At 48.8% G+C, this 27,809-nt stretch overlaps 1 protein-coding gene across 1 annotated transcript; it reads left to right on the forward strand.

The window, feature by feature from the left end:
• The first annotated feature begins 255 nt into the window (after positions 1-255).
• Positions 256-27,809, forward strand: map6d1 (MAP6 domain containing 1). Its single transcript, XM_085990714.1, has 3 exons — positions 256-1,026; positions 23,242-23,467; positions 27,382-27,809. Exons 1-3 carry the CDS (start codon positions 470-472, stop codon positions 27,463-27,465), a joined length of 867 nt encoding a protein of 288 aa, XP_085846840.1. The 5' UTR covers positions 256-469; the 3' UTR covers positions 27,466-27,809.

Raw genomic sequence — 27,809 nt, forward strand, 5'->3', positions numbered from 1 at the left:
GGAGCCAGTGATCAGCAGAGGGTGCTGTAGGGCAATCAACGTGCAGACAAACCATTGTAAAATAAAGACGATTCGGTATAAATGGACTGGAGCTCGGTGTGGGTGTGGGTTTAACATTTACCTTCAGCTGCTGCTGGTCAGGGGTCCAGGGCCAGAGCGGGTACTTTGGGGGCTGGTCACACGTGAGCTGAATTTCCAATGCAGCATCTGAGCGAGAGCACAGGAGAGCGAGCGGGAGGGAGGGAGGGAGCAGACATGCACAGGAGAGCGAGCGGGAGGGAGGGAGCAGACATGCGCCGGCTTGCTAATCTCTCCGCTAATATTGCGGATTTGGACGCGGCCATGGAGGAGCCCGCAAGGGAAGCTCTGACAGGGTGAACCTCGCCGGTGAAGGGCGGATGGTCCAGGGGAAGCTCCAGATCTGCAGTTCTATTTCTCTTTGTGTTGGGTGCTACTGGCTGCCTGGGTCATGGCTTGGCCATGCATCAGTCGGGTCTGCTGCCTCTCTCGCTTCTGGAGCCAGCTGGACAAGTCCGATCTCTCGGTGCCACTGACTGTCCAGAATTATTCCGAGGTCATAGAGCAGGAGGTGAGATCGGTGACCCAGCAGGTACCTCCAGACTCGTCCCTGAAGAGCAACCCGCCCTTGGTCCCCGAGCTCAAAGGCGCAGAAGGTTCTGTCCAGGAGTCGGTGTCCAAGCACGACTTCAAGTCCTGGAAGGTATGCAAGGAGGCGAGCTGTAAACCCAGGCGGGAGTACCATCCGTCCGAGGTCCCTTTCTCCAGCGACACCCAGTACAAACTCGACTTCAAGGCCTGGCCCATCCCTAAAAAGGAGAATTACCCCTGGGTAAAGGGAGGGCAGGACCAGCTGTCCATTCCCAACAGCTCCAGCGCTCACACTCTCCATCCTGGGCCAGTTGTAGACAAGCAGAGAGCCGAGAGCCAGCAAACCCCCAGGGAACCCATCCAAAGGCACACCAGGGAGGAGGAGATCAGGCCAGCAGTGAAAACCACCTCCTACAGGTCAGTCCCTGGAGCTGTGCACAGGTTTTGTCTTTCTCCGGACAATTTGTTTTAACCCTGTAGATACTGTACTTTAGTGAGACACCCCAATCTCACAACCCTTTGGGGCTTGTTCTTGTAGAAGATATCCAAAATCTTCTGATGTATTTTAAATGGTGCTATCTGTGCGCTTGATTCACAGCTTAGTGCTGCCATTCTGTAGTGAAACTTAATGAGTTTTCTGCTAATCATTAATCATAAAACAATGATTTGATTGTGTGATGTCTATGATTTAGATTTTTTTTCCTTTTGGTTTTGTTCAAATTAGACTTCATGTTTAAATTGTTTTATTAGTCATGCCTCCTTACAAGGGGGTATTTGCACATTTTTCCTGGGGGGAAAAATATATATTACAATAAGGTGAGGATGAACTGGACTGGGATCACCACTGGTGGCTCACCAGGCCTAATGGGCACTGAAATTCACACTTCACATTTGCCCAAAAGCTCTCAGCAGTTCCTCAGTGTTTGCTACGCGGTCCCATCTACATCTACATTACTTCATCCCATCTCCATCAGGTGTTGCCCTGTCCCATCTCCATCAGGTGTTGCCCTGTCCCCTCTCCATCAGGTGTTGCCCTGTCCCATCTCCATCAGGTGTTGCCCTGTCCCCTCTCCAGCGGGTGTTTCCCTGTCCCCTCTCCAGCGGGTGTTGTCCTGTCCCATCTCCAGCGGGTGTTGCCCTGTCCCCTCTCCATCAGGTGTTGCCCTGTCCCATCTCCATCAGGTGTTGCCCTGTCCCCTCTCCAGCGAGTGTTGTCCTGTCCCATCTCCAGCGGGTGTTTCCCTGTCCCATCTCCATCAGGTGTTTCCCTGTCCCATCTCCATCAGGTGTTGCCCTGTCCCCTCTCCATCAGGTGTTGCCCTGTCCCCTCTCCAGCGGGTGTTTCCCTGTCCCATCCCCATCAGGTGTTTCCCTGTCCCATCTCCATCAGGTGTTGCCCTGTCCCCTCTCCATCAGGTGTTGCCCTGTCCCCTCTCCAGCGGGTGTTTCCCTGTCCCATCTCCATCAGGTGTTGCCCTGTCCCATCTCCATCGGGTGTTGCCCTGTCCCATCTCCATCAGGTGTTGCCCTGTCCCATCTCCATCAGGTGTTGCCCTGTCCCCTCTCCATCAGGTGTTGCCCTGTCCCATCTCCATCAGGTGTTGCCCTGTCCCATCTCCATCGGGTGTTACCCTGTCCCATCTCCATTGGGTGTTGCCCTGTCCCATCTCCATCAGGTGTTGCCCTGTCCCATCTCCATCAGGTGTTGCCCTGTCCCCTCTCCATCAGGTGTTGCCCTGTCCCATCTCCATCGGGTGTTGCCCTGTCCCCTCTCCATCAGGTGTTGCCCTGTCCCATCTCCATCGGGTGTTGCCCTGTCCCCTCTCCATCAGGTGTTGCCCTGTCCCCTCTCCATCAGGTGTTGCCCTGTCCCATCTCCATCGGGTGTTGCCCTGTCACATTTCCATCGGGTGTTGCCCTGTCCCATCTCCATCGGGTGTTGCCCTGTCCCCTCTCCATCAGGTGTTGCCCTGTCCCCTCTCCATCAGGTGTTGCCCTGTCCCATCTCCATCGGGTGTTGCCCTGTCCCATCTCCATCAGGTGTTGCCCTGTCCCATCTCCATCAGGCGTTGCCCTGTCCCATCTCCATCGGGTGTTGCCCTGCCACATTTCCATCGGGTGTTGCCCTGTCCCATCTCCATCAGATACATGTATATAAATAAATATATAACTTGAGGAATAAATATCTCCATTTTTTTTGTTCATTCCTGCCTTTTTCAGTAAATTAAAAACTAAAATATCAATGAGTGACATATCATTGAGTGCTGGAATTTTGAAAGCAGTTTCAATGTTTATCATTGATTTACTAAAAATCCTTCTTATTGTTTGATTGGCTTGCTCTCTGTGGCTGTAAGTTGCTGTGATAGACTGCTACTCCCCTATTAGAATAAATGGACAAGGGCAACTAACACTGACAAATGACAGCTTTATCCTGGAGCACACGATGTTTAAGACCCTCTGTATTCACAGCTGCACAACGTAATGCTAATATTTTGGGATTGTCTTGTGCTGTTTTCAAGCAGGACCTCGGTATTGTTTGTGTAGGATTTCTGTCTTTTAAACAACACATCAGAGCATCTTAAAGGGGTACTGCCAACCTCTGGCAAGTTATTGCTGGCTTTCCAACTGTTTGTAAAGATGTGTGCTATTAATGTCAGTCATGTCGCAGAAGTGTAGTAACACTGGATAAATTCATTGCTTTGTTTGCACTTGGCACTGTGCTGATATACCAGTGAGGTCAGTCCTTACACAATACAGAGACATTTCCCCTTTTAAACAATGAATTTATCCAATGAATGTATCTATCTGTCCTCCTACAGTTATTATACATGTATTTTGTGGCCATCAAACTTTAGAATCGTAGAATTCACAGCACAGAAGGAGGCCATTCATCCCAATGTGCCAGTGCTGTTGCTAGGTCTTCAACTGGAACTATCTGCTTTAATTCTATTTCTCTGTCCTTTCGCCATACTTTTTGATATTCTTCCAAATACTTATCCAGTTGCCTTTTTAAATGCTGTTATATTCTCTTCCTCAGTCTTCACTTGTGGTAAAGCATTCCAAGTTGGAATACACTCTGTTTCTTCTAACTTCCCCCTTCTTCTGGTGATAATCCTAAATCTATTCCAATTTGCCAAACGGTGCAAACAATGTTGGGGAAAAAGTATGAAGAAACAAATGGCAGTTATTTGGAATCAACAGGGAAACTCTGCAGAAACAAAACATACCAGCACTGCAATCTCTGCACTTCTTTATTGACCTTGGAATGAAATGACCCCGTCTTTACTAATCAATTGGGCATGGCAGCCTAAAAGGGACATGCAGCCACTCTTTTTAGTAGAATAATAGATTATGTTTATACAATGTTTCTATCTTTATAACAACAGCAACTTGTATTTATATAGTGCCTTTAGCATTAACGTGCGTCACAGGGGCGTAATCAAAGGAAAATGGACGCCGAGCCAAAGAAGGAGATATTGGAAGGGGGACCTAAAGCTTGGTCAAAAAGTGGGTTTTATGGAGGGTCTTAGAGGAGAGGTTTAGGGAGGGAATTCCCGAATGTGGGGCTGATGTGGCTGAAAACACACCAATGGTGAGGCCAGTGGAGGAGGGGATGCACAAGAGGCCAGGGTCGGAGGAATGGAGCGTTCAGGAGAGTTTGTAGGACTGGAGGGGGTTGGAGTTAGGGAGGAGTGAGGTTATAAAGGGATTTAAACACGAGGATAAGAATTTTTATATTTGAGGCATTGGGAGACCTGAAGCCAATGTAGCTCAGTGAGCACAGGGGTGATAGGTGAGTGGGACTTAGTGAAGGAAAGGATATGGGCAGCAGAGTTTTGGATGAGCTGAAGTTTACAAAGAGTAGAGGATGGAGGGTCGGCCAGGAGAGCATTGGAACAGTCATGTCTGAAGGTGACAAAGGCATGGATCAGGGTTTCAGCAAGAGCTGGGCCGAGGTAGGGGCAGAGGCAGGCGATGGTATGGAGGTGAAAGTACGTGGGCTTTGTGACATGGGTCAGAAGCTCAGCTTGGGGTCGACTAGGACACCAAGGCTGCAAACAGTCTGGTGCAGCATGAAACGTTGGCCGGGACGGGGAATTAAATCAGTGGTGAGTTTGTGGTGGGGGGCCGAAGACAATGGCTTCAATCTTTCCAGCGCTTAACTGGAGGAAATTGTGGTTTATCCAAGGCTGAATGTCGGACAAGCAGTCCGACAACACACAGGCAGCAGAGGGGTTGAGCGAGGTGGTGGAGAGATAGAGCTGGGTGTTATCAGAAAAAGCCGTGACGCGTTACTGGTTTGCGGAGGGAGTGGAAGTTTAAACTCGTAATGGATACCCATGAGTGGTTATATAAATAGTAATGGGCAATTGGAAGTGAATACTTTAGAGAATAATGAATACTTGAGAGTGATGCTCTAAAGAATATTAGATATTTCAGAGTGATTACATGGGAGTATAACTGAGGGATGAGTCCTCTCCTGTGTGCACTATTTATGTAGGTGTTATTGTATATCATTTTATAAAATTTGTTGCTGACACCAAGATGCAGCCAGCTGACTGTGGTAAGGGAGACTGACCACACTCAAAGCATCTGAATAAATGAAGTTGATTGGCTAAGGAATGGCCGTTGGGTTTTAGTTTGGTAATGCATATCGAAAGGAGAAAGAGCAAATGTGTGCAGGAGAAAAAAGCATTTATTAACAGAAGTGGAAGAATGATGGAAAAGAATGTAGCTGTGATCATTGGTCTCTCGTTAAAAATGCTCACCCGATGTGAAGCTGTAACTAATGATATGGTTCAAAAGGGAGCTGCCTATCGGTGAAAACAGGTGATTGTAGCTTGCCGTTGAGTCAGTTTTGGAATATTGTGCATTGATTTGGATGCCCGACCTTCAAAAGGACATTGATGCATTAGAGAGGGTTCAGAGAAATGCAATTAGGACAATTCTGGGACTTGGCGAATAACAAACGAGTACACAAAGGGACAGGCAACCAGTTCTTGTTTCTTTTTGTCTATTGCTCTATTTCTTTCTCTCTTTGTCTCTCTCTCTCTCTTTCACTCTCTTGCTCTTGTCTCTTTATTTCTCTCGCTCTGTGTTTCACTCGCTTTGTCCGTCACTCTCTTTTTCTCTCTATTTATTTCCTTGCTCTGTGCCACTGTCTCCTTCTTTCACTTGTCTGTTTTTCCCCTTCTTTGTCTGTCTGTCTGTCTGTCTCTCTCTTGCTTTCCCTGTTTGTACAGGGAGAGTTTGGTGCATTGAAGAGTAAATTATGTAACTCGTGGTTTAAGCTCTGCATTGTAATTGTTGCTGCCTTACTCCCTCCAGATACATATATAGATAAATTGGAAGACATTGTTGCAAGTTGGATTCATAGTTGTTTGATGCATTATTTACGCTTTAATATTAAAAATGCAGCTGCACACTACATAGAACACAGCACTGATGGGCTGCGGCTCATTGCATTGCTGACAGCTCCAAGTTCCAGAAGGAGAAACCTGATTCATCATGCAAAATGCACCAAACTCTCCTAATACAAAGAGAGCAAGAGAGACAGAGGAACAGCGACAGAGTGAGACACAAAGCCAGACATACAAGCCCTGAATTTAACCTAATGGGTCGGACACCCATTGAGCTCAATGCAGCGTAAAATCGGGTGGGGTGTAAATCGGGCGACTGACTCAAACTCGCCCCATTCCTGCCTGGCGGGTTACAGTAAAATCGGGGCTATAGAGTGACAGAGAGAGGGAGAGAGAGAGAAAGAGCGTGTCACGCAGACAGAGTCAAAATCAGAGTGAAAAATAGTGAGGCAGGATTTGATTAAAACATCCCAGTTCTTACACTCAAGTCTTCCAAACAGAATGAGAAGACAAATGATTTAACTGTGATATTATACAGTATTGGCCCCATAGCTTGAACTCTCTCTCATCTAAAGAAAATCTCTGCTGGCCCTCAGGTAAACCTCTCTGTGATACTTGGGCTCGATTTTGCCATTGGGGTGGGCTGGGGGCGTGCCAGCCGCTTTTCGTGTTAGCCACCCGACTCCAATTTGATGTGGGAAAAATATGCAATTTTCACCTAATTGGGCAATTGATTTCCAGCGTGTGGGAACCCCTGGCCCACTTAGTCTTTCCAACCTGAAAGTCGCCTCCGATGACGTCATCAGTGCTGGTGGATTTAAGGCCTGCAAGCAGCCTTGCTTCTTCTGCAGACTGCAAACCTTATGTCCTTTGGTGTGATAGATTCCTCCAGCCAATATGTCCAGCAGTAGGCCAAAGTCTGCACCAAGGTTCGATGACGCCACCCTGCAAGCTCTGGTGGAGAGAGCAAGAGGAAATAAGGAGGAGCTCTTCCCTTCCTCAGGGAGGAAGAAGCCTCCCCAGTAGATGAAAGCTGTGTGGATGCAAGTGGCCCAGGAGGTCAACTCGCTGTCCATGTGCCGCAGAACCTGGCTGCAGTGCAGGAAGAGGTTTCATGACCTTCTGCGCACTCCTTTCCTCACCAGCACTCAGCTATGACAACCTCTTCCTCCACATCCCACTTGACACTGACATCCCTGCACCCTTACCCATTCCCTCTCTCTCTATGATCACATTCACCTAACTGTTCGACTATGCAGCCCTCACACTCCCTATCACTCTGATGCTATGAAAACAACTTACAACACACAGGGCGGGCCCTTGGTCTTGCCAACTCACTCCATCTTTGTCTCCTTCTAACCATCAATGATATGGATTCTCTACACTTACTCCTTCATTCTCACTCAAACTCCACTTGTCTCCCTCATTGCAGGAAAAGAGAGCTCACAATAAGAGGGAAAGAGCGAGGACAGGAGGAGGGCCACCCTCAGTAGCCCAGCTCAGCCCCTGGGAGGAGGCGGTCCCGGAGATCGTGGGAGTGGAGGAGGATGCGCAAGTGGGGGACGGACAGACGGGTGCATCAGAGCAAGCTGGTGACAGAATAATTTATCATCTCTCTCATTGATATTGCATGAGTCACTGATAATGATTCTGATGCTCTAACAGATTGACTTTTGATCATCTGCAATATTCAATGTGCGTGTAACCTTGGCCTCACATCTCTGACTCTTTCCTTTACTCCCCCACAGGACCATCGCAAGCGCCCGTCCCCACTATCCAGGAGGAACAGCCTGAGCCTCGACTCCTCAGAGGAAGCTGCAACCTCTGAGGGCGCAGCGTCAGCAGAATTCAGCGCACCCAGCACCAGCGCAGACACACACCTCGGTGGGACCTTCGGGACATAGAGTAGAGTTGTCACCTGGTGTATCACAGCTCACAAGTGAGCAACAGGCAGATGGTGGAGACAGGGACAGCAGTGGAGAGTCCCCATCGGAGGGCGCAGGACGCTCCCAGCTCGGCTCCACTGCATGTCGACCTTGTGCCTCCGGGTCTATCCAGAAGGAGAGCGGTGCTGGAACTCCAGGAACAGGTGCAGGAGTCTCTGGCAGGTTTTGTCTCCAGGGTCGCTGTGAGTGTGGAGCGAATGGAGGAGTCCATCGCTAACATGAGCAGAGCCTTTGTGGAGGCGTTGGCACATGAACGCATCACCACGGAAAGGATGGCAACCTCAGTGGAAAAGATGGCTACCATAGAGGAGAGGATGGCTACGGCCATGGAGGAGCTTAGTCGCCAGGGTCGTGAAAACATGGTCATTGTTCCCAATAGACTGACATCTCTTGAGGAGTGATGGTCAGCTATTGAGCAAACAAACCAGACATTCATGCAAGTCCTTGGGAGTAGGACTTCCAGTACAGAAACAGGTCCTCATGGCCCCCCTGAAGTGCAGCAAGGTGCTGTCAAGCCACTTGCTAGCTCTGAAGTGGGGCTGACCCATGAGAGGGATGTTAGTGGCAGAGGACAAGGAAGTGGGGGCTCCTCTCCAAGCGCTCACACGACCATGCCACTGCAAAGCCCTCGGTCAGTGTTCCACCAGAGTCCCCACCCAACTGAGAACGGCGTCTCAACCCCTGCACAGCCGCAGGAGCAGCAGACTGTTGCCGAGCCCTCACAGGTTCACAACCCCAGAGGACGCCCGCCAAAAGTGTCAAGACAGGAGCAGCAGGAAAGTGAGCATGGGGCCTCCACATCTGCTGAAGCCACAGGGGAAGCACCACGTAGGAGCATGCGTAAGAGGAAGATACTGCAAAAGTAGTCACAAGGGTAGTCACTTGGGTGTAATTTTATGTTTAATTTTGAAAAGCCATCAGTTGGTTATTGCCATTAAAAATTCTGATGGCAAACTGTTGTAGTTGTGGCGTGTGTCATTTCGCAAATGGGACTTCCACATTGAGGGCTTAGGGCAACTTGCAATTGTCAGTATGGTGGTCAGAGTGATAGGAATCCGCAGGTTCTTGACCATTGTCGATGGTCTGATAAGAATGTGCGAGGCAAAAGTGTTTGATTGTGCAGGCTAAGCAAATCTGGCCAAGATGAGTGCGTGCCTTGCATCCCGGGCAGCAATGTGGTTGCGCGCTGGTGCCTTCTGGCCTGTGCACCTTCAGGTGGGTGAGCAGCAGCTTGGAGCTCCTGCTGTTGCTCCTGCAGTTGGTGCTGCTGTTGTTCAGGGTTCTGCTGCTGCCGCGGCTGGTCTTCGTCCGAATCTGATGTCCAGGAGGAAAGGAAATAAATGGTTCCCATTCTTCTGATATATACCTCAATTGAGGAAGCGCTCATTCAAAGTGGGGAGAGGGGTTTCCCAGGAGGTCACACTGGAGATGGGTGTCAGGCTCCAAATTTCCACAACAATGAGTAGGCCTGTTAAAAGTTCCCCCAGACATGAGACAACAAAGTTCTGCCACCTGCAAATGAAGATTGCTGAAAACTCCTTTTTGATGGTGGAGCTGCAGTTGTTAGTAAGCAATCCACTTGTGCTGCCGCCAGGTTTCACTGGCGTGTTTCAGAGGAGGCGTGCAGCACGTGGGAAAACTGTTAAAATCAGAAAGGCCTCTCAAAATGGGATTATAGAGGCACTTAACTGGTTCTTAAGGGCCTAGCATGTGGGAAAATTGCACGGAGGCAGGATGGAGGCGGGATCGGGCCCACCCGCCAGTTTTTGTGATTTTAACACCCCACAAGCCTCCAATCCTGCCTCCTCTGGCCTGGCAAAATCGAGCCCTTTGTGTTGGGTTTAAGGAGCACAGAGACAGTTGCCGAGAGCGAGTCTTGCAGAAGCAATAGCAGGAACAGGTGTGTTATCGGGGCTGTCGGCTGTTGATCAGTGATGAGTGAGCTGCAGCAACAAAACACCAAGTCCCCCCCTGAATTTGGGAATCACGACAGCATAAAAAGCTTGTGCAGCATGTTTGCATCATTGAGCAGCAGTGTGCCTACAACTGCAGGGTGCAACTCATAGACTCGTGTAAAGTATAGGGGTTCAGACTGAAACAGCGAGCATAAAATCTGGGAACGTACAGTTGCCCAAAAACTCATCGTTTTCCAGGGATCAGATTACTGCCGACCTTTACCAGTACAGGCCTTTCTGTAATCTGGCTACATCTGCGAAACTGCACTGTGCTAAAGTGAGCACAGAAGGACCCCGACATAAAACCCACAAGGTTCCGCTGCAGTTATAGTTCACCACGGTCCCAGATGGCCTATCGACTTCACCACATCGTTATCAGCTCGCACTTCCTGCAATTTGCAGCACAAATAATTAGGGCTGATGGGTGAGGAAAAAATCCAACTCGCGGCACTCACCGTGAGATGCCCCGCTCCAGCTAATTCTGGACCTCAGCCAGGATTTTCCACTTGTGCCCTTCCCAACCCGAGATTATCCACACGTTCATTTCACTGGACCTTTATAGTAATGGGCTGGTGGAGTCAGAAGCAGAAAATCCCAGCCGCAATCTACATAAGGAGATATTAGGGCAGGTGACCAAAAGCTTGGTCAAAGAGGTAGGTTTTAAGGAGTGTCTTAAAGGAGATAAGAGAGGTAGCGAGGTGGAGAGGTTTAGACAGGGAATTCCAGAGCTTAGGGCCGAGGCAATAGAAGGTACGGCCACCAAAGGTTGAGCGATTATAATCAGGGATGCTCAAGAGAGCAGACTTAGAGGAGCGCAGATATCTCAGGGGGTTTGTGGGGCTGAAGGAGAGGGGTGAGGCCATGGACGGATTTAAAAACAAGGATGAAAATTTTGAAATCGAGGCGTTACTGAGCCGGGAGCCAATGTAGGTCAGCAAGCATGGGGGAGATGGGTGAACGGGACTTGGTGCGAGTTAGAACACAGGCGGCCAAGTTTTGGATGACCTCAAGTTTACGTAGGGTAGAATGTGAGAGGTCAGCCAGGAGTGCGTTGAAATAGTCAAGTCTAGAGGTAACAAAGGCATGGACGAGGGTTTCAGTAGCGGATAAGCTGAGGCAAGGGTGGAGATGGACAATGTTACGGAGGTGGAAATAGGCGGTCTTAATTATGCCGTGGATATGAATAAAGCTGGCACTTATCGATCAGTGTGGCAATCATTGGTAAATGCTTCCCTAATTTCCTGATCTGTCGTCTACTCAAGTATTGGAGCCAAATGAAGAACGTGCAGTGTCCGCAGAAACAGCGTGATGTACACTTCCACATCCGGTACCTTAACTGCCATCTTGCGCCATCGTACCATCAGTTGGAACCTTGGCCTGGGCCTTTCCAACAGAAGCCTTCAGCACTAAGGAGAAACAAAGCACTCCAGGTTGATGAAATGTATAGTCTATCTCCCATGGCATTGCAGATGATAAGTCTGACAATATGATCACTCTCTTACTTAATAGTAAACATTACATAAAATGTAAAGCCCAGACACAGACCATTTGGCCCAACTGGTCCATGCCAGTGTTTATGCTGCACACGAGCCTCCTCCATCCCTCTTCATCTAATCCCATCAACATATCCTATTCCTTTCTGACTTGTGTGTTTATCAAGCTTCCCCTTAAATGCATCTAAGCTAGTCGCCTCAACTACTCCATGTGGTCGTGAGTTTCACATTCTAACCACTCTCTGGGTAAAGCGGTTTCTCCTGAATTCCCTATTGGATTTATTAGTGACTATCTTATATTTATGGCCTCTAGTTTTGGTCTCCCACACAAGTGAAATCATCTTCTTTACGTCTACTCTGTCAAATGAAAGCTATCTACTAATGACCATTTTTCATGGGCTACACTTGTATTTGTAAATTTGTTGCGTTCTGTGTAAATTTAAAGCTCAGGATCAAGATGGTCATTTGCTCCAGTGAAGTCAGCGAGATCTCATGAAGTTCAAAGAAGCTTGATGTTTTACCTTGATTTTAGGCAACATTCATAAATTTCTCCATGAATTTGTGCAACTTCAGAGACTCAGCATAAGAAGCGCAGCCTGCGGATAATGTGCAGCCCCACCAATCAGGAATCATCATCCTCAAGCCAGCAGAATCATGCAAGGCAAAGAGATTGTGCAGTTGCATAAAGGAGCGAGAATAAAGGTTTTGCGGCTGGTTAATGCAATCAGCAGTTAATTCATGAGGGGTAGCTTGTTTACAGTGCTGTCAAGTATTTGTGTATTTGTCTAAGAAGAAGAATTCATTCGAGGCTGGTTGCAGTGAATTAGGGCTAAGGGAACCGTTTGTACAGTGGGGGAGGGAGCAAAAGGATGTGAAGAACTTTCTCTGGAGACTGCTAATTCTATGTAAAATTATATGTCCTACACCTCTTCAGACGGTCATGAGAAAGTAAAATGACACTTGGGCTAACTTCGTATCAGCACTATCCTGTCAAGCAATCCCAGGTCAGGAATCATGTGCGTCAGACGTGGAGTGAGAAACCCTCTACACTCATATCCAGTCAGCAGGAGAGTTGGATTATACAACTCAGGAAAAACACCAGTGCAGGCTTTACAGGTCACATGGATGGTTTCGCCACACCAACATTCTATGATTCTACTGCAACCACCACAAACAATGCAGAATGGTTACATAGAAACATAGCAGATAGGAGCAGGTGCAGGCCATTCGGCCCTTCGAGCCTGCTCCGCCATTCAATGAGATCATGGCTGATCATCCAAATTCAGTACCCTGTCCCTGCTTTCTCCCCATATCCCTTGATCCCTTTAGCCTTAAGAAATATATCCAACTCCTTCTTGAATTTATTTAATGAATTGGCCTCCACTGCCTTCTGTGGTAGAGAGTTCCACAGGTTCACCACTCTCTGGGTGAAGAAATTCCTCCTCTGTCCTTAAATGGCTTACCCCTTATCCTTAGACTGTGACCCCTGGTTCTGGACTCCCCGACCATCGGGAACATCCTTCCTGCATCTAGTCTGTTAGAATTTTATAAGTTTCAATGAGATCCCCTCTCATTCTTCTAAACCCCAGCGAGTATAAGCCCAATCGACCCAATCTCTCCTCATACGTCATTCCTGCCATCCCAGGTATCAGCCTGGTGAATCTTCGCTGCACTCCCTCCATGGCAAGAACATCCTTCCTCAGATAAGGCGACCAAAACTGCACACAATACTCAAGATGTGGTCTCACCAAGGCCCTGTACAACTGCAGCAAGACATCCTTGTTCCTGTACTCAAACCCTCTCGCTACGAAGGCCAACATACCATTTGCCTTCTTAACCACCTGCTGCACCTGCATGCTTATCTTCAGCGACTGGTGCACAAGGACACCCAGGTCTCGTTGCACTTCCCCTTCTCCCAATCTATTGCCGTTCAGATAATTGCCTTCCTGTTTTGACACCACAGTGTATAACCTCGCATTTATCCACGTTATATTGCATCTGCCACGCTTTTGCCCAATCACCCAACCTGTCCAAATCATACTGGAGTTTCTCGGCATCCTCCTCACAGCACACGCCCACCCAGCTTTGTGTCGTCTGCAAACTTGGAGATATTACATCATTAGATCATTAATATATATTGTGAATAGCTGGGGTCCAAGGTTGAAGGGAGCGCACATCAACAACAACAACTTATATTTATATAGCGCTTTTAACGTAGTAAAGCGTCCCAAGGCACTGCACAGGAGTATTATAAGACACAAAAAAATTTGACACCGAGCCACATACGGAGAAATTAGGGCAGGTGACCAAAAGTTTGGTCAAAGTGGTAGCGAGGCGGAGAGGCTAAGGATGGGAATTCCAGAGCTTAGGGCCTAGCCAACAAGGCACGGCCACCAATGGTTGAACGATTATAATCAGGGATGCTCAAGGGCAGAATTAGAGGAGCGCAGATATCTCGGGGATTGTGGGGCTGGAGGAGATTACAGAGCTAGGGAGGGGCAAGGCCATGGAGGGATTTGAAAACAAGGATGAGAATTTTGAAATCGAGGCGCTGCTTAACCGGGAGCAAATGTAGATCAGCGAGCATAGGGGTGATGGGCGAATGGAACTTGGTGCGAGTTAGGACATGGGACATGGGCAGCCGAGTTTTGGATGACCTCAAGTTTACGTAGGGTAGAATGTGGGAGGCCAGTCAGGAGTGCGTTAGCATAGTCAAGTCTAGAGGTAGCAAAGGCATGGATGAGGGTTTCAGCAGTGGATGAGCTGAGGCAAGAGCGGAGATGGGCGATGTTACAGAGGTGGAAATAGGGCGGTCTTTGTTATGCTGTGGATATGTGGTTGGAAGCTCATTTCAGGGTCAAATGTGACATCAGGGTTGCGAACAGTGTGGTTCAGCCTCAGACAGATGTTAGGGAGAGGGATGGAGTCAGTGACTAGGGAACGGAGTTTGTGGCGGGGACTGAAAGCAATGGCTTCAGTCTTCCCGATATTTAATTGGAGAAAATTTCTGCTCATTCAGAACTGTATGTCGGACAAACATAGAAGATAGGATAGGAGCAGGAGTAGGCCATTTGGCCCATCGAGCCTGCTCCGCCATTCAATGCGATTATGGCTGATCATCCAAATTGAGTACCCGGTCCCTGCTTTCTCCCCATACCCCTTGATCCCTTTAGCCTTAAGAAATATATCCAACTCCTTCTTGAATATATTTAATGAATTGGCCTCAACTGCCTTCTGTGGTAGAGAATTTCACAGGTTCACCACTCTCTGGGTGAAGAAATTCCTCCTCATTTCTGTTCTAAATGGCTTACCCCTTATCCTTAGACTGTGACCCCTGATTCTGGACTCCCCGACCATCGGGAACATCCTTCCTGCATCTAGTCTGTCCAGTCCTGTCAGAATTTTATAAGTTTCAATGAGATCCCCTCTCATTCTTCTAAACTCCAGCGAGTACAAGCCCAAACGACCCAATCTCTCCTCATACGTCATTCCTGCCATCCCAGGTATCAGCCTGGTGAATCTTCGCTGAACTCCTTCCATGGCAAGAACATCCTTCCTCAGATAAGGCGACCAAAACTGCACACAATACTGAAGATGTGGTCTCACCAAGGCCCTGTACAACTGCAGTCTGACAGTCTGACAATTTAGAGACGTGGAGGAGTCGAGAGAAGAAAACCACCAGGCCTATGATAACTGGATAAGCGCAAGTAGCTTCTACAACATGACCGTGCCCTGTCTATCATTATCCTGAGCACACAAGAACATAATTGCTAGTTACTCTGCCTAATGAAGGCAAGCTGAATTACCATTAAAACTACTCTAGGTTCCTGTATATCTTTGTAGGTCTCGGAGAAGGTAAATCCAGATAACAACTTTCAATTAAATTGTGAGAGTAAAGCAAGGTGCCACATTATGGAACTCCTGCTTTGCACAAAGATGATTCAATGCATGGAATGGACTCCCAGATAGAGTAGCATAGGCAAAACCCCTGGAATTATTGAAGGGCCAGTTGTATGTTGCAAGGGGGGGACTTTAGGGTAGTTTATGGGAACTACTCCTTGTTTTCACCTAAAATTAAGGCAGTACCAAAATAGCGTGTGTAATGGAGCCACTGACGTACCTGCGAGTTCCCACCCGTTCCGATTTTCGCCCGGACCTTTATCCTGGTGGCCAGATCCCCCGCTTGGAACAGGGGGTGACCTCATGAATATATGCTAATCGGGGTCATATGACAATTTTGTCAACACCCATCGGATTACCGGCAGTTCCTGCTCCTGCCCACCAAACGTGGGCAGTAGAGGTTATGAGGTGACCAATCTGAGCGTCCATTAAAGGGATCCTCAGATGCAGTCAGGAGAAGCTGGAAACAGGTTTGGCACACGTTTTTATGCTAGTCGCCTGTGGGTTTTGAGCCTTAAAAGCTTCAAATGGCCTTACTGCTGCTAAAATTTTCCCTGCTGCTCCAAACTGGTGCTTCACTTCACTCCCGACACTTCCACCCCTCTCTTTTAAGGTGCTCCAGCGGCTCCTACACATTCGGCCAACCCGCCTGATTTCTTGCCTCCAGTTCGCCCAAACGGAGCACATTTCGCACTAGTAGCTCGACGAATTAAAAGAAATAAAGACTTGCATTTATATAGCGCCTTTCATGGCCCAAAGCACTTTACAGCCAATGAAGTACTTTTTGAAGTGTAGTCACTGTTTTAATGTGGGAAACGCAGCAGCCAATTTGTGCACAGCAAGCTCCCACAAACAGCAATGAGATAATGACCAGATAATCTGTTTTTAGTGATGTTTATTGAGGGATAAGTATTGGCCAGGACACCGGGGAGAACTCCCCTGCTCTTCTTCGAAATAGTGCCATGGGATCTTTTATGTCCACCTTAAGAAGGCAGACGGAACCTCGGTTTAACGCCTCATCCGAATGGTGGCACCTCCGACAGTGCAGCATCCCTCAGTACTGCGCTGGAGTGTCAGCTGCGATTTTTGTGCTCACGTCTCTGGAGCGGGACTTGAGCCCACAACATTCTGCCTCAGAGGCGAGGATGCTACCCACTGAGTCATGGCTGACATTAATTTAAACTAGGCCCAACCACGCCAATGGCACAGGCTCTACGCCAACTCCTTCGGGCGGGCGCAACACACGCACCGCCCACTGCCACCTGCCACCCAAAAATCGTCCCCCTGTAGCTTTAAAACGTTTAGATTATAACATTTCAAAAAAGGTGAACGTGAGTCATTAAGCAGAGGAGGTTAGCAAGTGTGTCTTTAGAGAGCCACTTTGAAGTGTGTAACTGCACTTGATGATAGGCCTACCTGTTATATGCAAAATGCAATGGAGATTACAGCACAAATTGATCAGGACAAAAGTACAAACAACACATAGGCCCCGATTTTCCCAGAGCCGTCGGGCGGGGGCTGAAAATCGCAGAAATAGGGGGTCGCGACCTCCCCCCCCCGCCCGATTCCCCGCCCCACCCGACTTTCGCCCCCGTGTTTCAGTGCCACCCGACTCAGTCCTGCCCGCAGCAGGCGGGACTGGTCGGCGGGAGCCTAATGATCAATAATTGGCATGTTTAATCCTATTTTCAAGAGCCCTTGGAATTTTCAGCCATTCCCCACGTAAACCACGCCTGGTGGGAACACCGCTGATGAAACCTGGCATGAAAAATGTTGGCTTGCTTGCTTTCAGCTGCAGGTCAATCAGGAATGAAGAGATTTAATCAGCCAGCATTTGTAGGCTGCAGGACCTTGTTGCTGAAGGCTTGGGGCAACTTGTTGAAGGCTTAGGCACAGCTGTGGAAGGTTGGAGCCTCACACACTTCTCTAGTGTGAGCTCCTGGGAAGCCCCTCTCAGCACCCTAACTCAGCGCTTCCTCAACGGAGGCATCTGCCAGAAGCATGGGAGGCCTTTTGTTCCTTCCCTTCCTGGCATTAGAGGATCTCCAACAGCAGAGGAGGCTGGAGCAGCTCCAGCAACAACAGCATCAGCAACAGCAGCTCCAGCAACAGCAGCAGCAGCAGGAGCGACAGGCTGCTGCTCACCCACCTGAGGCAGCACAGGCCAGAAGGGGCCAACGCATGGAAGGCCGTCGGCGCAGGAGATACCCCCCAAACAGGGTCTACAGACACAGGGTGAGCTACCTCAACATGTCTGAGCAGCAGTGCCAAAGGCGGCTCCGACTTTCGCGAGAGGTTGTGACTGACATCTGCGCAATGCTGCAGCAAGACCTGGAGCCCAGAGCACCAGGTGGGCACTCCTTACCAGTGGCCATCAAAGTCACCACCGCACTCAACTTTTATGCCTCAGGCTCCTTCCAGGGATCAGCAGCAGACATCAGCGGCATCTCCCAGGCGGCCGCACACACTTGCATCATGCAGGTAACCGATGCCCTCTTTGCCCTCGCGCACAATCACATCCATTTCACCAGGGATCGCGCAAGTGTGAGGGCGCGAGCACTTGGATTAGCTCAGCTGGCAGACTTTCCAAGGGTGCAGGGCATCATTGACTGCACACATGTGGCCCTTAGGGCACCCCACCGCAATCCAGGAGTTTTTGTCAACCGCAAGGGCTTCCACTCCCTTAACGTTCAGCTGGTGTGTGACCACAAGAAGGTGATTTTGCATGTTTGTGCCAAGTACCCTGGCAGCTGCCATGACTCCTTCATACTGCACCAGTCTACTGTGCCTCCGCTATTCAGTCTGCCAAACGAATTTCAAGGATGGCTACTTGGAGACAAGGGATATCCCCTGCGGTCTTGGCTAATGACGATGTTGAGGAGACCAGCCAACGAAGCTGAGGAGCGCTACAACTCCAGCCACATTTCCACCAGATGCATTATCGAGCAAGCCATCGGATTGCTGAAGATGCGCTTCAGATGCCTCGATAGATCAGGTGGAGCCCTACAGTACTCATCAGCCAGGGTCTCCAAAATCATCGTGGTATGCAGTGTGCTTCACAACATGACACAGCGTCATGGCTTGCCGATTCCGCAGGACCAAGAGGCTCCTCACAGAGCCGCCTCGGATGAGGATGATGCTGAGAATGATGCTGAGGAGGAGGACAGAAACGAGCATCCTGCAGAGGCCCGCCAACCAGCTGCACCAGTGCGTGAGAACATTGCTGGGCGGAATGCAAGGAACGCACTCATCCTGGGCAGATTTGCGTCGCCTGGTACATCAAACACTGCAGCCTCGCTGCTTCTTAACTGACCAAGGACAGTGGCCCATGCCTGCACATTTCTACCTATTTGACCAGCTTGCTGACATCTGCAAGTTATTCTAAGGCCTCAATGTGATATCCCCATTCGCCAAATGACAGATGCCATAACTGCAGCAGTTGCCACCAGATTTTTAATGTACAGGAAACTGATGGCATTAAAACTATTTACAAGACTTTTCACCCAAGTGACTACCCTTGTGATTAGTGGTGCTTTATTTTTCTCTTACGCGTGCTCCTACGTAGTGGTACCCCTGTGGCTTCAGCAGATGTGGAGGCCCCTTGCTCACTTTCCTGCTGCGCCTGTCTCGACACCTTTGGCGGGCGTCCTCTGGGGTGGCGAGCCTGTGAGGGCTCGCCAGCAGCCTGCTGCTCCTGCGGCTGTGCAGGGCTTGAGACTCCTATCTCACTGGGGTGTGGACTCCGGCGGGGCTCTGACCAAGGGCTCTGAAGTGGCATGGAAGTGAGCCCCCACTTCCTTGAGCTGTGCCAACAACCTTCCTCTCATGGGTCAGCTCCCCCTCAGCGCCTGCAAGTGGCTGGAGAGCACCTTGCTGCACATCAGGGGGGCCATGGGGACCTGTCTCTGCACTGGAAGTCCTGCTCAGAGGGACTTCCATGAAGGTCTGGTTTCGGTGCTCAATAGATGCCCATCGCTCCTCAAGAGATGTCATTCTATTCTGAGCACTCATCATGTTTTCGATACCCTGGCGACTAAGCTCCTCCATGGCCGCAGCCCTCCTCTCCTCGGCTGCAGCCCTCCTCTCCTCAGCCGCAGCCCTCCTCTCCTCAGCCACAGCCCTCCTCTCCTCGGCTGCAGCCCTCCTCTCCTCGGTGGTAGCCAGCCTTACCATGGAGGTTGCCATCCTTTCCGTGGTGATGCTTTCATGCGCCAATGACTCCAATAAGGCTCTGCTCATGCTTGCCATGGACTCCTCCATTCGCTCCACATTTGCAGCGACCCTGGAGACAAAACCTGCCAGAGACTCCTGCATCTGTGCATGAAGATCCATCACCTCCTCTCTTGCGGATGGACCCAGAAGCATAGGGTCGACATGCAGCTGAGCTGAGCTGGCAGAGGCCTGTGCCCTCCGACGAGGGCTCTCCACTGCTGTCCCTGTCTCCACAATCTGCTGATGCTCACTTGTGAGCTGTGAAACACCAGGTGACAACACTACTCTATGTCCCGAAGGCCCCCCCGAGGTGTGAGTGTCTGCGCTGGTGCTGGGTGCGCTTACTTCTGCTGATGCTGCGCCCTCAGAGGCTGGAGCTTCCTCTGAGGAGTCTGGCTGCAAAGCCTCTTCCTCCTCGGCAGTGGCGACGGGGGCTCTGAATGGTCCTGTGGGGGAGTAAAGGAAAGAGTTAGAGATGTGATGCCAAGGCTACTTGCACATTGGATTTGGCAGATGCTCAGAAGTCCAAATGATGTGGCTTCAGAATCATATCAGCAACTCATGCTATGTCAATGAGAGAGATGGGACACTATTCTGTCACCAGCTTGCGGGCTTGCTCCTGTCTCTCCTGCCCCAGCTTCCGCAGGCACGTCAGCCCCAGCAATCTCCATCACTGCTTCCTCCCAGGGGGTCAGGTGGGCGATTGAGGGTGGGTCTCCTCCAGTCCTCGATCGCTCTCTCCTATTGTGAGCTCTCTTTTCCTGCAATGAGGGAGACAAGTGGAGTTTGAGTGAGAGTGCAGGAGTGAGTGCAGAGATTGCATAGCATAGATACTTAGAAGGAGACAAAGATGGTGTGAGGCTGCAAGACCAAGGGCCCTCCCTGTGTTTTGTCAGTTGTGTTCCAAGCATCAGAGTGAGAGGCAGTGTGAGGGCTGCATGGTGGAATAGTTATGTGAATGTGAGCATAGAGAGAAAGGGAATGGGTAAGGGTGCATGGATGTGACTGTGAAGTGGGATGTGGAGGAAGAGATTGCTGAAGCTGAGTGCTGTTGGAGAAAGGCAATGGGGAGCAGGTTGAGGGTGATGGAAACTTCATACTTACTTTTCCTGTGCGGTGAAGGTCATGGAAGCGCTTCCTGCACTGCATCCAGGTCCGACGGGTGACTCCCTGAGAGTTGACCTCTGCAGCCACCTCCATCCAAGCAGCCCTGGTCTCTTTGGGAGGCCTCTTCCTCCCTGAGCTAGGGAAGAGGACCTCCCTGTGGGCCCTAACCCCATCCACCAATGTCTGCAATGAGGTCTCATCAAAATTGGTGGCAGCTCGGCCTCTGCCACTGGCAGCAGCTGGTGCAGGCTCCTGTGCCATTCTGTCCGACTGGTTGGGAAGCCTGCAGAGGTTGAGAAGCTTGCTGGAGACTTTAAAAGCACCACGAATGATGACATCATAATGTGGGGCTTTCTGACTGGAATTGCCCACACGCTGGAAATTAATTGGCCAATTGAGGGAAAATTGCATGCAGCTGGCTGACCCATTTAGATTCGGGTCGGAACCCGACATTCGGGGAACCCGACAATTCCCCGCACCTTCGGGAAAATCGGGGCCATAGTTTTTGCAAACCATGATGTAGATGTTCTAATGAGATGAGCACAACAGAGATTCTAGTGTTCGTATGCTTTCGTGCAGTTGAATTTTAAACAGCAAAACAGATTTTAGTTAGCATTTTATTACTACTTACCAATCTCAAATATCATCTTGATTAACGTTTATGGCTTGTCAAGGAAGGTCCCAGGTTCCATGCTTGATCTGCGCTGAGTTCTGGTGTGAAGGAGTGTTTGTATTTAGCACTCCTCAGATGCCTGAACTTTCAGAGTCACAGCGTGTGAGAATCGTCCCCTATCCGCAACTTTCCAATCGAGTGCATATTTCCGAGATATTTGGGCGCATCGTGAATCTGTGCCCGTCCAGATCGGCCTGAATCAGGAGAAGACTCTAGAACTCACATTCTTTTAGCGACAAACTGGATGCCTGTTTTTTTCTCTGCAATTAGCGCTGCTCAAGAAATCAGATTCTCAGAAACTGCACCTTTGAAATCCAATAGGTCTTGCAATTTTGTCAACATTAATTGCAGCGAAAACCAGACTCCCTCCTAACTTTCATTAGGAGAGAGATTTCAGTCCTTTTTAAACTCAAGGGATGGTACGTTTTCCTTCTGGCTTTTACAACCCAAACCTGACAACACCTGCTCACTACTTCTGTTTTATCTTGTCGACTGCTTGGTCTCCACTCAACAAGAACAGCAATTTGTATTTATATAGCGCCTTTAACATAGTAAAACGTCCTAAGGTGCTTCACAGGGGCATTATAAAACAAAACATTGACACAGAGCTAAAGGAGATATTAGAACAGGTGACCAAAAGCTTGGTCAAAGAGGTAGGTTTTAAGGAGCGTCTTAAAGGAGGAGAGAGAGGTGGAGAGGTTTAGGGAGGGAATACCAGAGTTTAGGGCCCAGGCAGCCGAAGGCATGGCTGCCAATAGTGGAGCGATTAAAATCGGGGATGCACAAGAGGCCAGAATTGGAGGAATGCAGAACTCTTGGAGGGTTATAGGGCTGGAGGGGGTTACAGAGATAGGGAGGGGTGAGGCCATGGAGGGTTTTAAACACAAGGATGAGAATTTTAAAATTGAGCCAGTGTAACTCAGCAAGCACAGGGGTGATGGGGTGAGTTAGGATAAAATTTTGGATGAGCTTAAGTTTTCGGAGGGTGGAAGAGAGGAAGCCAGCTGGGAGAGCATTGGAATAGTTGAGTCTGGAGATAACAAAAGGATGGATGAGCGTTTCAGCAGCAGATGGGCTTGAGGCGGAGACAGGTGATATTGTGGCAGAGCCACTAAGGGACTCGGATCAACTGTATATAATTCCCTTTAACAATGTGTTAGCTACAGCCTGAATCTGTATCTTTGTATATACTGTTTGCATGTACAGAGCGCGGTCCCTTTAAGAGCGCGGGCAAACGCGATGACGTCACGCCGTTCATCACGTGATCCCCCAATGGTGGGAAAAACGTGATGCCGTCATAACGCCGGCCACGGGACCGCCCAAGCAGTCCTCGTGGAGCCTCCGAACTGACTAGACCTGTATTCGTAGTTCTCGTGCTTTTGTTTGTTAAACTCAGTTAGTTTTACATTAAACGTCTTTTGATTGATCGCCTGAGTCGACCTCAGTCTTTTGATAGGAATTAGACATTCCTACAATATTACAGAGGTGGATGTAAGTGGTCTTTGCTGATGGAGAGGATATGAGGTCGGAAGGTCAGCTCAGGGTGAAATAGGACACCAAGGTTGCAAACAGTCTGGTTCAGCCTCAGATGGTGACCAGGGAGCGGGATGGAATCTGTGGCTAGGGAACGCAGTTTGTGGCTTTGGCCTGGCCCCCTTTCTTTGTTTATCTTTTGGGAGGGGTTGGGGGTGGGGGGGTGGGAATCACCTTCAGTCATATTGGAGTGGTTTGTGTGACAGTTAGGGACAATCAGAAACTCGAGGTTAATTAGACCCATTGGGTGAAAGAATGTATGTGTGTGTGTGTGTGTGTGTGTGTGTGTGCTGAGTACATAAGCGCACTGTAATAATACGCTCATTAGAAGGAGGGAGAGAGGGAGCAGATCCTGTTAGACGCTGGAGTGAAGTGTTCATGGCAGTAACACACAACTCGCAGAAACTCTTTTTGTTACACACACTTGTTCTAAACCCTCACTGTTTGTTCCAGACAGGAGTTCCAGCCCTGGACTGGCGTTAAAGTGGTCAAACCTATGAGGATAAGGCAAGTTTACACTCCCCCAGGGGATAAGATCGTCCTTGAGAGCAGTTACAGGGCTGCCTTCACAGAGGATGCCTTCCGACGTATAGAACCACTTCAGGTTGCATCCAGCAAGTCTCAGAACCAAATAGCTTCAGTAGCAGAGACGGGCAACATAACAAAGACCGAGAGCTCAGTAAGTACGTGTTAATCCATTTAAAATGGGTGATACCGAATCGGCAGCACGTTTTACGCCTCGCCTGATTTTCTTTTCCATTGAAGTCGGGTGAGGTATAAAGTGGGCAGCCCATTCGCTATCGCCCACTTTTTGCCCAGTGACGGAAGTTCAATTAATCCTTCCACGCTGAGTGTTTAAGCTCCAGTCTAGGACTTAGCTTTATGAACTAGTCTGATGCTTCAGTGCATTACTGAGGGAGAGCTTCATTGTCAAATGTGCACCCTTTTGATGAGACATTACTGGTTGAATTGGATTAGAGTACCACCTGGCTGGACAGTAATGTTTAACCTTGGTACAGTGATTCGTGGCCTTTCTGTAGCTTTAATCATTCAGTATCCGTGACCTTTCTGCTACAAATCATGCGATGTGAATATTGAGCCTGTCTAGAGTCTATCCAATAGATTTACATACAACCTGACCTAATGGCAGTACTGGACTTGTGTACAGTCCAGTCAACTTGCAAGCAAAACATGGGTTGAATGGCCTTTCTCATCTCTCTCCACCTTGTGATCAGGACCACAGCTTACAGTTTAATTGAACAGAGCAATTGGATTTGCAACGAGTGGGACAATAATGTTCCACTTGTATTCAGTCTCATAAACAGTAACATTCCATTTGCATATAACAACAGTTTATATTTATATAGCGTCTTTTACGTAGTAAAACTTCCCAAGGTGCTTCACATGAGCGTAATCAAACAACATTTGACACCGAGCTACATAAGGAGATATTAGGACAGCTGACCAAAAGCTTGATCGAAGAGGTAGGTTTTAAGGAGGCGAGATGGAGAGGTTTAGGGAGGGAATTACAGAGCTTAGGGCCTAAGCAGCTGAAGGCACGGCCGCCAAAGGTGGAGTGATGAAAATCAGGGATGTGCAAGAGGTCAGAATTGGAGGAGTGCAGAGACTGCGGAGGGTTGTAGGGCTGGAGGAGGTTACAGAGATAGGGAGGGGCGAGGCCATGGAGGGATTTGAAAACAAGGATGAGAATTTTAGAATTGAGGCGTTACTGGACCCGGAGCCAACGTAGGTCAGCGAGCACAGGGGTGGTAGGTGACCGGGACTTGGTGCGAGTTAGGACACGAGCAGCAGAGTTTTGGATGAGCTCTAGTTTACGGAGGGTGGAAGATGGGAGGCCGGCCAGGAGAGCATTGTAATAGTCAAGTCTGGAGGCAACGAAGGCATGGATGAAGGTTTCAGCAGCAGATGAGCTGAGGGAGGGATGGAGACGGGAGATGTTATGGCTCGTGCCGTACCTTTATCCACTGAGCCATCAAACCTGCAGTAATTTATTGGCAGGTCGCAAACTCACTGCTGTGCTGTACACAAATGGACCCACTGCCTTGTTAAATACAGCATTGTCACTCCAATACTCTGAGCTGCAGGAGATTTACAGAAGTAGTGCATGAAGGGAGAGTAGCTGCAGATAATGCCATTGTCCCGTGTTATAAACCTCCTGTCACACAGTGCTGTGCTAACGGGCCAGATCCTCCTGGAGCGAGAGCGGGCCCCATTGGTTACTTTTTTCTGCACCCTTCAGCTCAAAAATGTTTTGTGCCGTAACTTGCTGGAAGTGCGAGCTTATAACAGCGCGGCGAGGGCAGCGGGGCACCTGGGACCTCAGTGAACAATGGGACCAATTCTTCTATCTCCTTAACCAATGAGATTTAAGGATTGAGAAAGAAACAGAGAAATGACTGAGAAGGCGGTGGATTAGAGTCAAATCAGGTACAGAAAGTGAAATAAAGAGGGAAATAAAGATTAGATTAAGAGAGAGAGAAAAAAGAGACAAAGGAAAACTAAGGAAAGCAATTTAAAATTTAAAATGGCATTTTTAAAATTTCTATGAAAAATTTATGACCTGAAGAAATGAGACTCCACAGTTTAAATTGTTCAATTTCTGGGCCAGAGAGGTTGATTGGCATTACATTACTATCATGTAGTTAAAAAGGTACTTACACTGTTAATTACCAGATTTAACTTTCTGTGGCGAGTTTAATGGCAATTAATGTGCAAATCCAGCAAGTTCTTAAAAATAACGGGGAGGCTAAGGGCGAGATGCTGTTTGTGCGAGGCAAATGGCGGAGCGGCGTAAATTAACCAGCAGGTTCTGGAGATCTCTTAATCCCCTGAATTTGTTGACCAATTTACACGTTAATAACGGCATGCGCTGTTAATATGCCATTAGTTTTCCAGCAAGATCCAGGCCAATATCTTTGTACCTACTGGAGGTTGTCTTGAGGAAGCATTAGGACATAGTAACCATGGCCTTTTACCTGGAAGTTATTCTGGCAGTAGGTTTGCTGGTTTTGGTGATTAATGAGATTAACCAGTGCAGGAGGCATCCAAACAGTTAGTGGAAGCTCGCTAAATAGTCGCTCGTGAGCTGTGCAGTGATATTAAAGGAATCAGAGACAGGCCCGTAGTGGTCATTGATTACTGCTGTCAGTCCTACATGTAGTACTTTAAATTGGTCCTGCATTTCAATTTAAATATCTACCATTGAGAGCCAGTCTCTGTTAGGAGTGCCAGGCTGCACTATGTAATATGGAGACCCAGAGTGCAAACACATTCAGGCCTGAATGTGATGTCCTACACAGTGGGATAGCCACTCGATGAGGTACCAGAGACAACCGGTGCTTGTGGAACCTGTACAGCAGCAAGAGTCAGCTCCTTGAGGAGATGAGAGGGGGAGGAATAATTGGAAGAAAACTTTAAAAAGCCACATTGAAACAGATTTAATCTTTCAAAGGAAATACACATTCACCCACAGCAATGGTCAGTGAGGCCTGTCAGAGCAAAAAGCCTAACTCTTGGCAAAAGGCACTCCCACCAACTGACTCAGACAGCAGGTTCTGCATCTCTCAGCATTTCCCGATCCACTAATGAGCTGTCCTGGCAGCAGGATCTAGACTCCCCTTGCTGACACTTAATCTTTTCAAAGGCTGAAATGCTAAAATTGTACATTCAGCTCTTCGATCAATAGGCATTATTTTAAAGTCCAATTAAAAGCCACCTTTGGCTGTGACAGCAGCCAGCAATAACAGTGGGCCTACAGAATACCTGAGCACAAGGCCTGACTGATACTCCTTTCAGGGCTTTTCTTTCACAGTTTTCTGCCTCTCCTCTGTCTCTTGCTGAGGTGCCTCATCTAACCGGCCATTCCTCACATGGGTGGGATTGCAGTGGAGAATGAGAGAATAGTTGGATGCTGAGGCCTAACTGCTGGCTCACTGGCCCGGTCAGGATTTCCCACCCCAGGACAGCCACTGGCCATTCCTTCCCCATCCACCATGTGCAAATGGCTGATGGGGGCCAGGCCTTGGGTCCCCAGAGTATTTGCCTCCGGTCCACCCCACTTAACACTGCATCCCAAGGCCTCCATGGGGAAGACAGTGTCAGTAGGCCCCCAGGAAATGTGTGTCCTCTCCACCATGAGTCGCCTCCTCTGCACGTGTTGCCTCCTCCATGTGTGTCACCCTAATGGGAAGTGGACCAATGACATGTTAATGAGGCTCGGGAGTTACAATAGCCCTGACCTCACTTCTGCAGCCGCGGGTGAGTTAAACCGAGACTCCTGTTCAGGTGGATGTAAAAGATCCATGGCACATTTTCAAAGGGAGAGGCTAATAGTTACCCCTCAACCAACACCACTGAAACAGATTATCTGGTCATTTATCTCGCCGTTGTTTTGTGGGACCTGCTGTGTGAAAATTGGTGTTTGCCTACAAGACAACAGGGTCCACGCTTCAAAAGTAATTGATTGGCTGTGAAGCACTTTGGTATGTCCTGAGGGCATGAAAGACACTGTGGAACTGCTGCAAGAAGCTACTTCTCTCTCTTTCTTTAACTCTTTCTGATCTATATTCAAAGGAGCCGGTGGTGAAGACAAAGCTATCACCATCGTCGAATTCCTCAGCGGTGTTCCAGACCCGCTCCCGTGTGCTGAACATATAAACCCTGTTGCAGCCTCTCCTTCGAAGGACCTGGTCCCAGTGCTGAAGTAGTCCCAGGCTAAAGGCAGCTGCTTTAAATCCACCACAACAAACTATGCAAAACAAGCCTTGGAGAAGAGGAATGCTGGCGTTGGAAGTGACCATCACTTGGATGTTTGTCTACAATTGCCTGATAAATACTTGTCATTGTACAGTGAATGATAAATCGAATGGGACTTGAGCAAACCCCCATTTAATGTGTGTATGTCTCATCTGCATGTTGGGTAAGGATAGATTGGTTAATTACACACCAGAGACTTGGACAACAAGCAATAGGTCGGCCAATAAAAGCTGAGAGAAAATTAA

The sequence above is a fragment of the Somniosus microcephalus genome, chromosome 6, assembly GCF_052327205.1.
Source record: "Somniosus microcephalus isolate GS21.2 chromosome 6, FLI_Smic_1.0, whole genome shotgun sequence".
Lineage (NCBI taxonomy): Eukaryota > Metazoa > Chordata > Chondrichthyes > Squaliformes > Somniosidae > Somniosus > Somniosus microcephalus.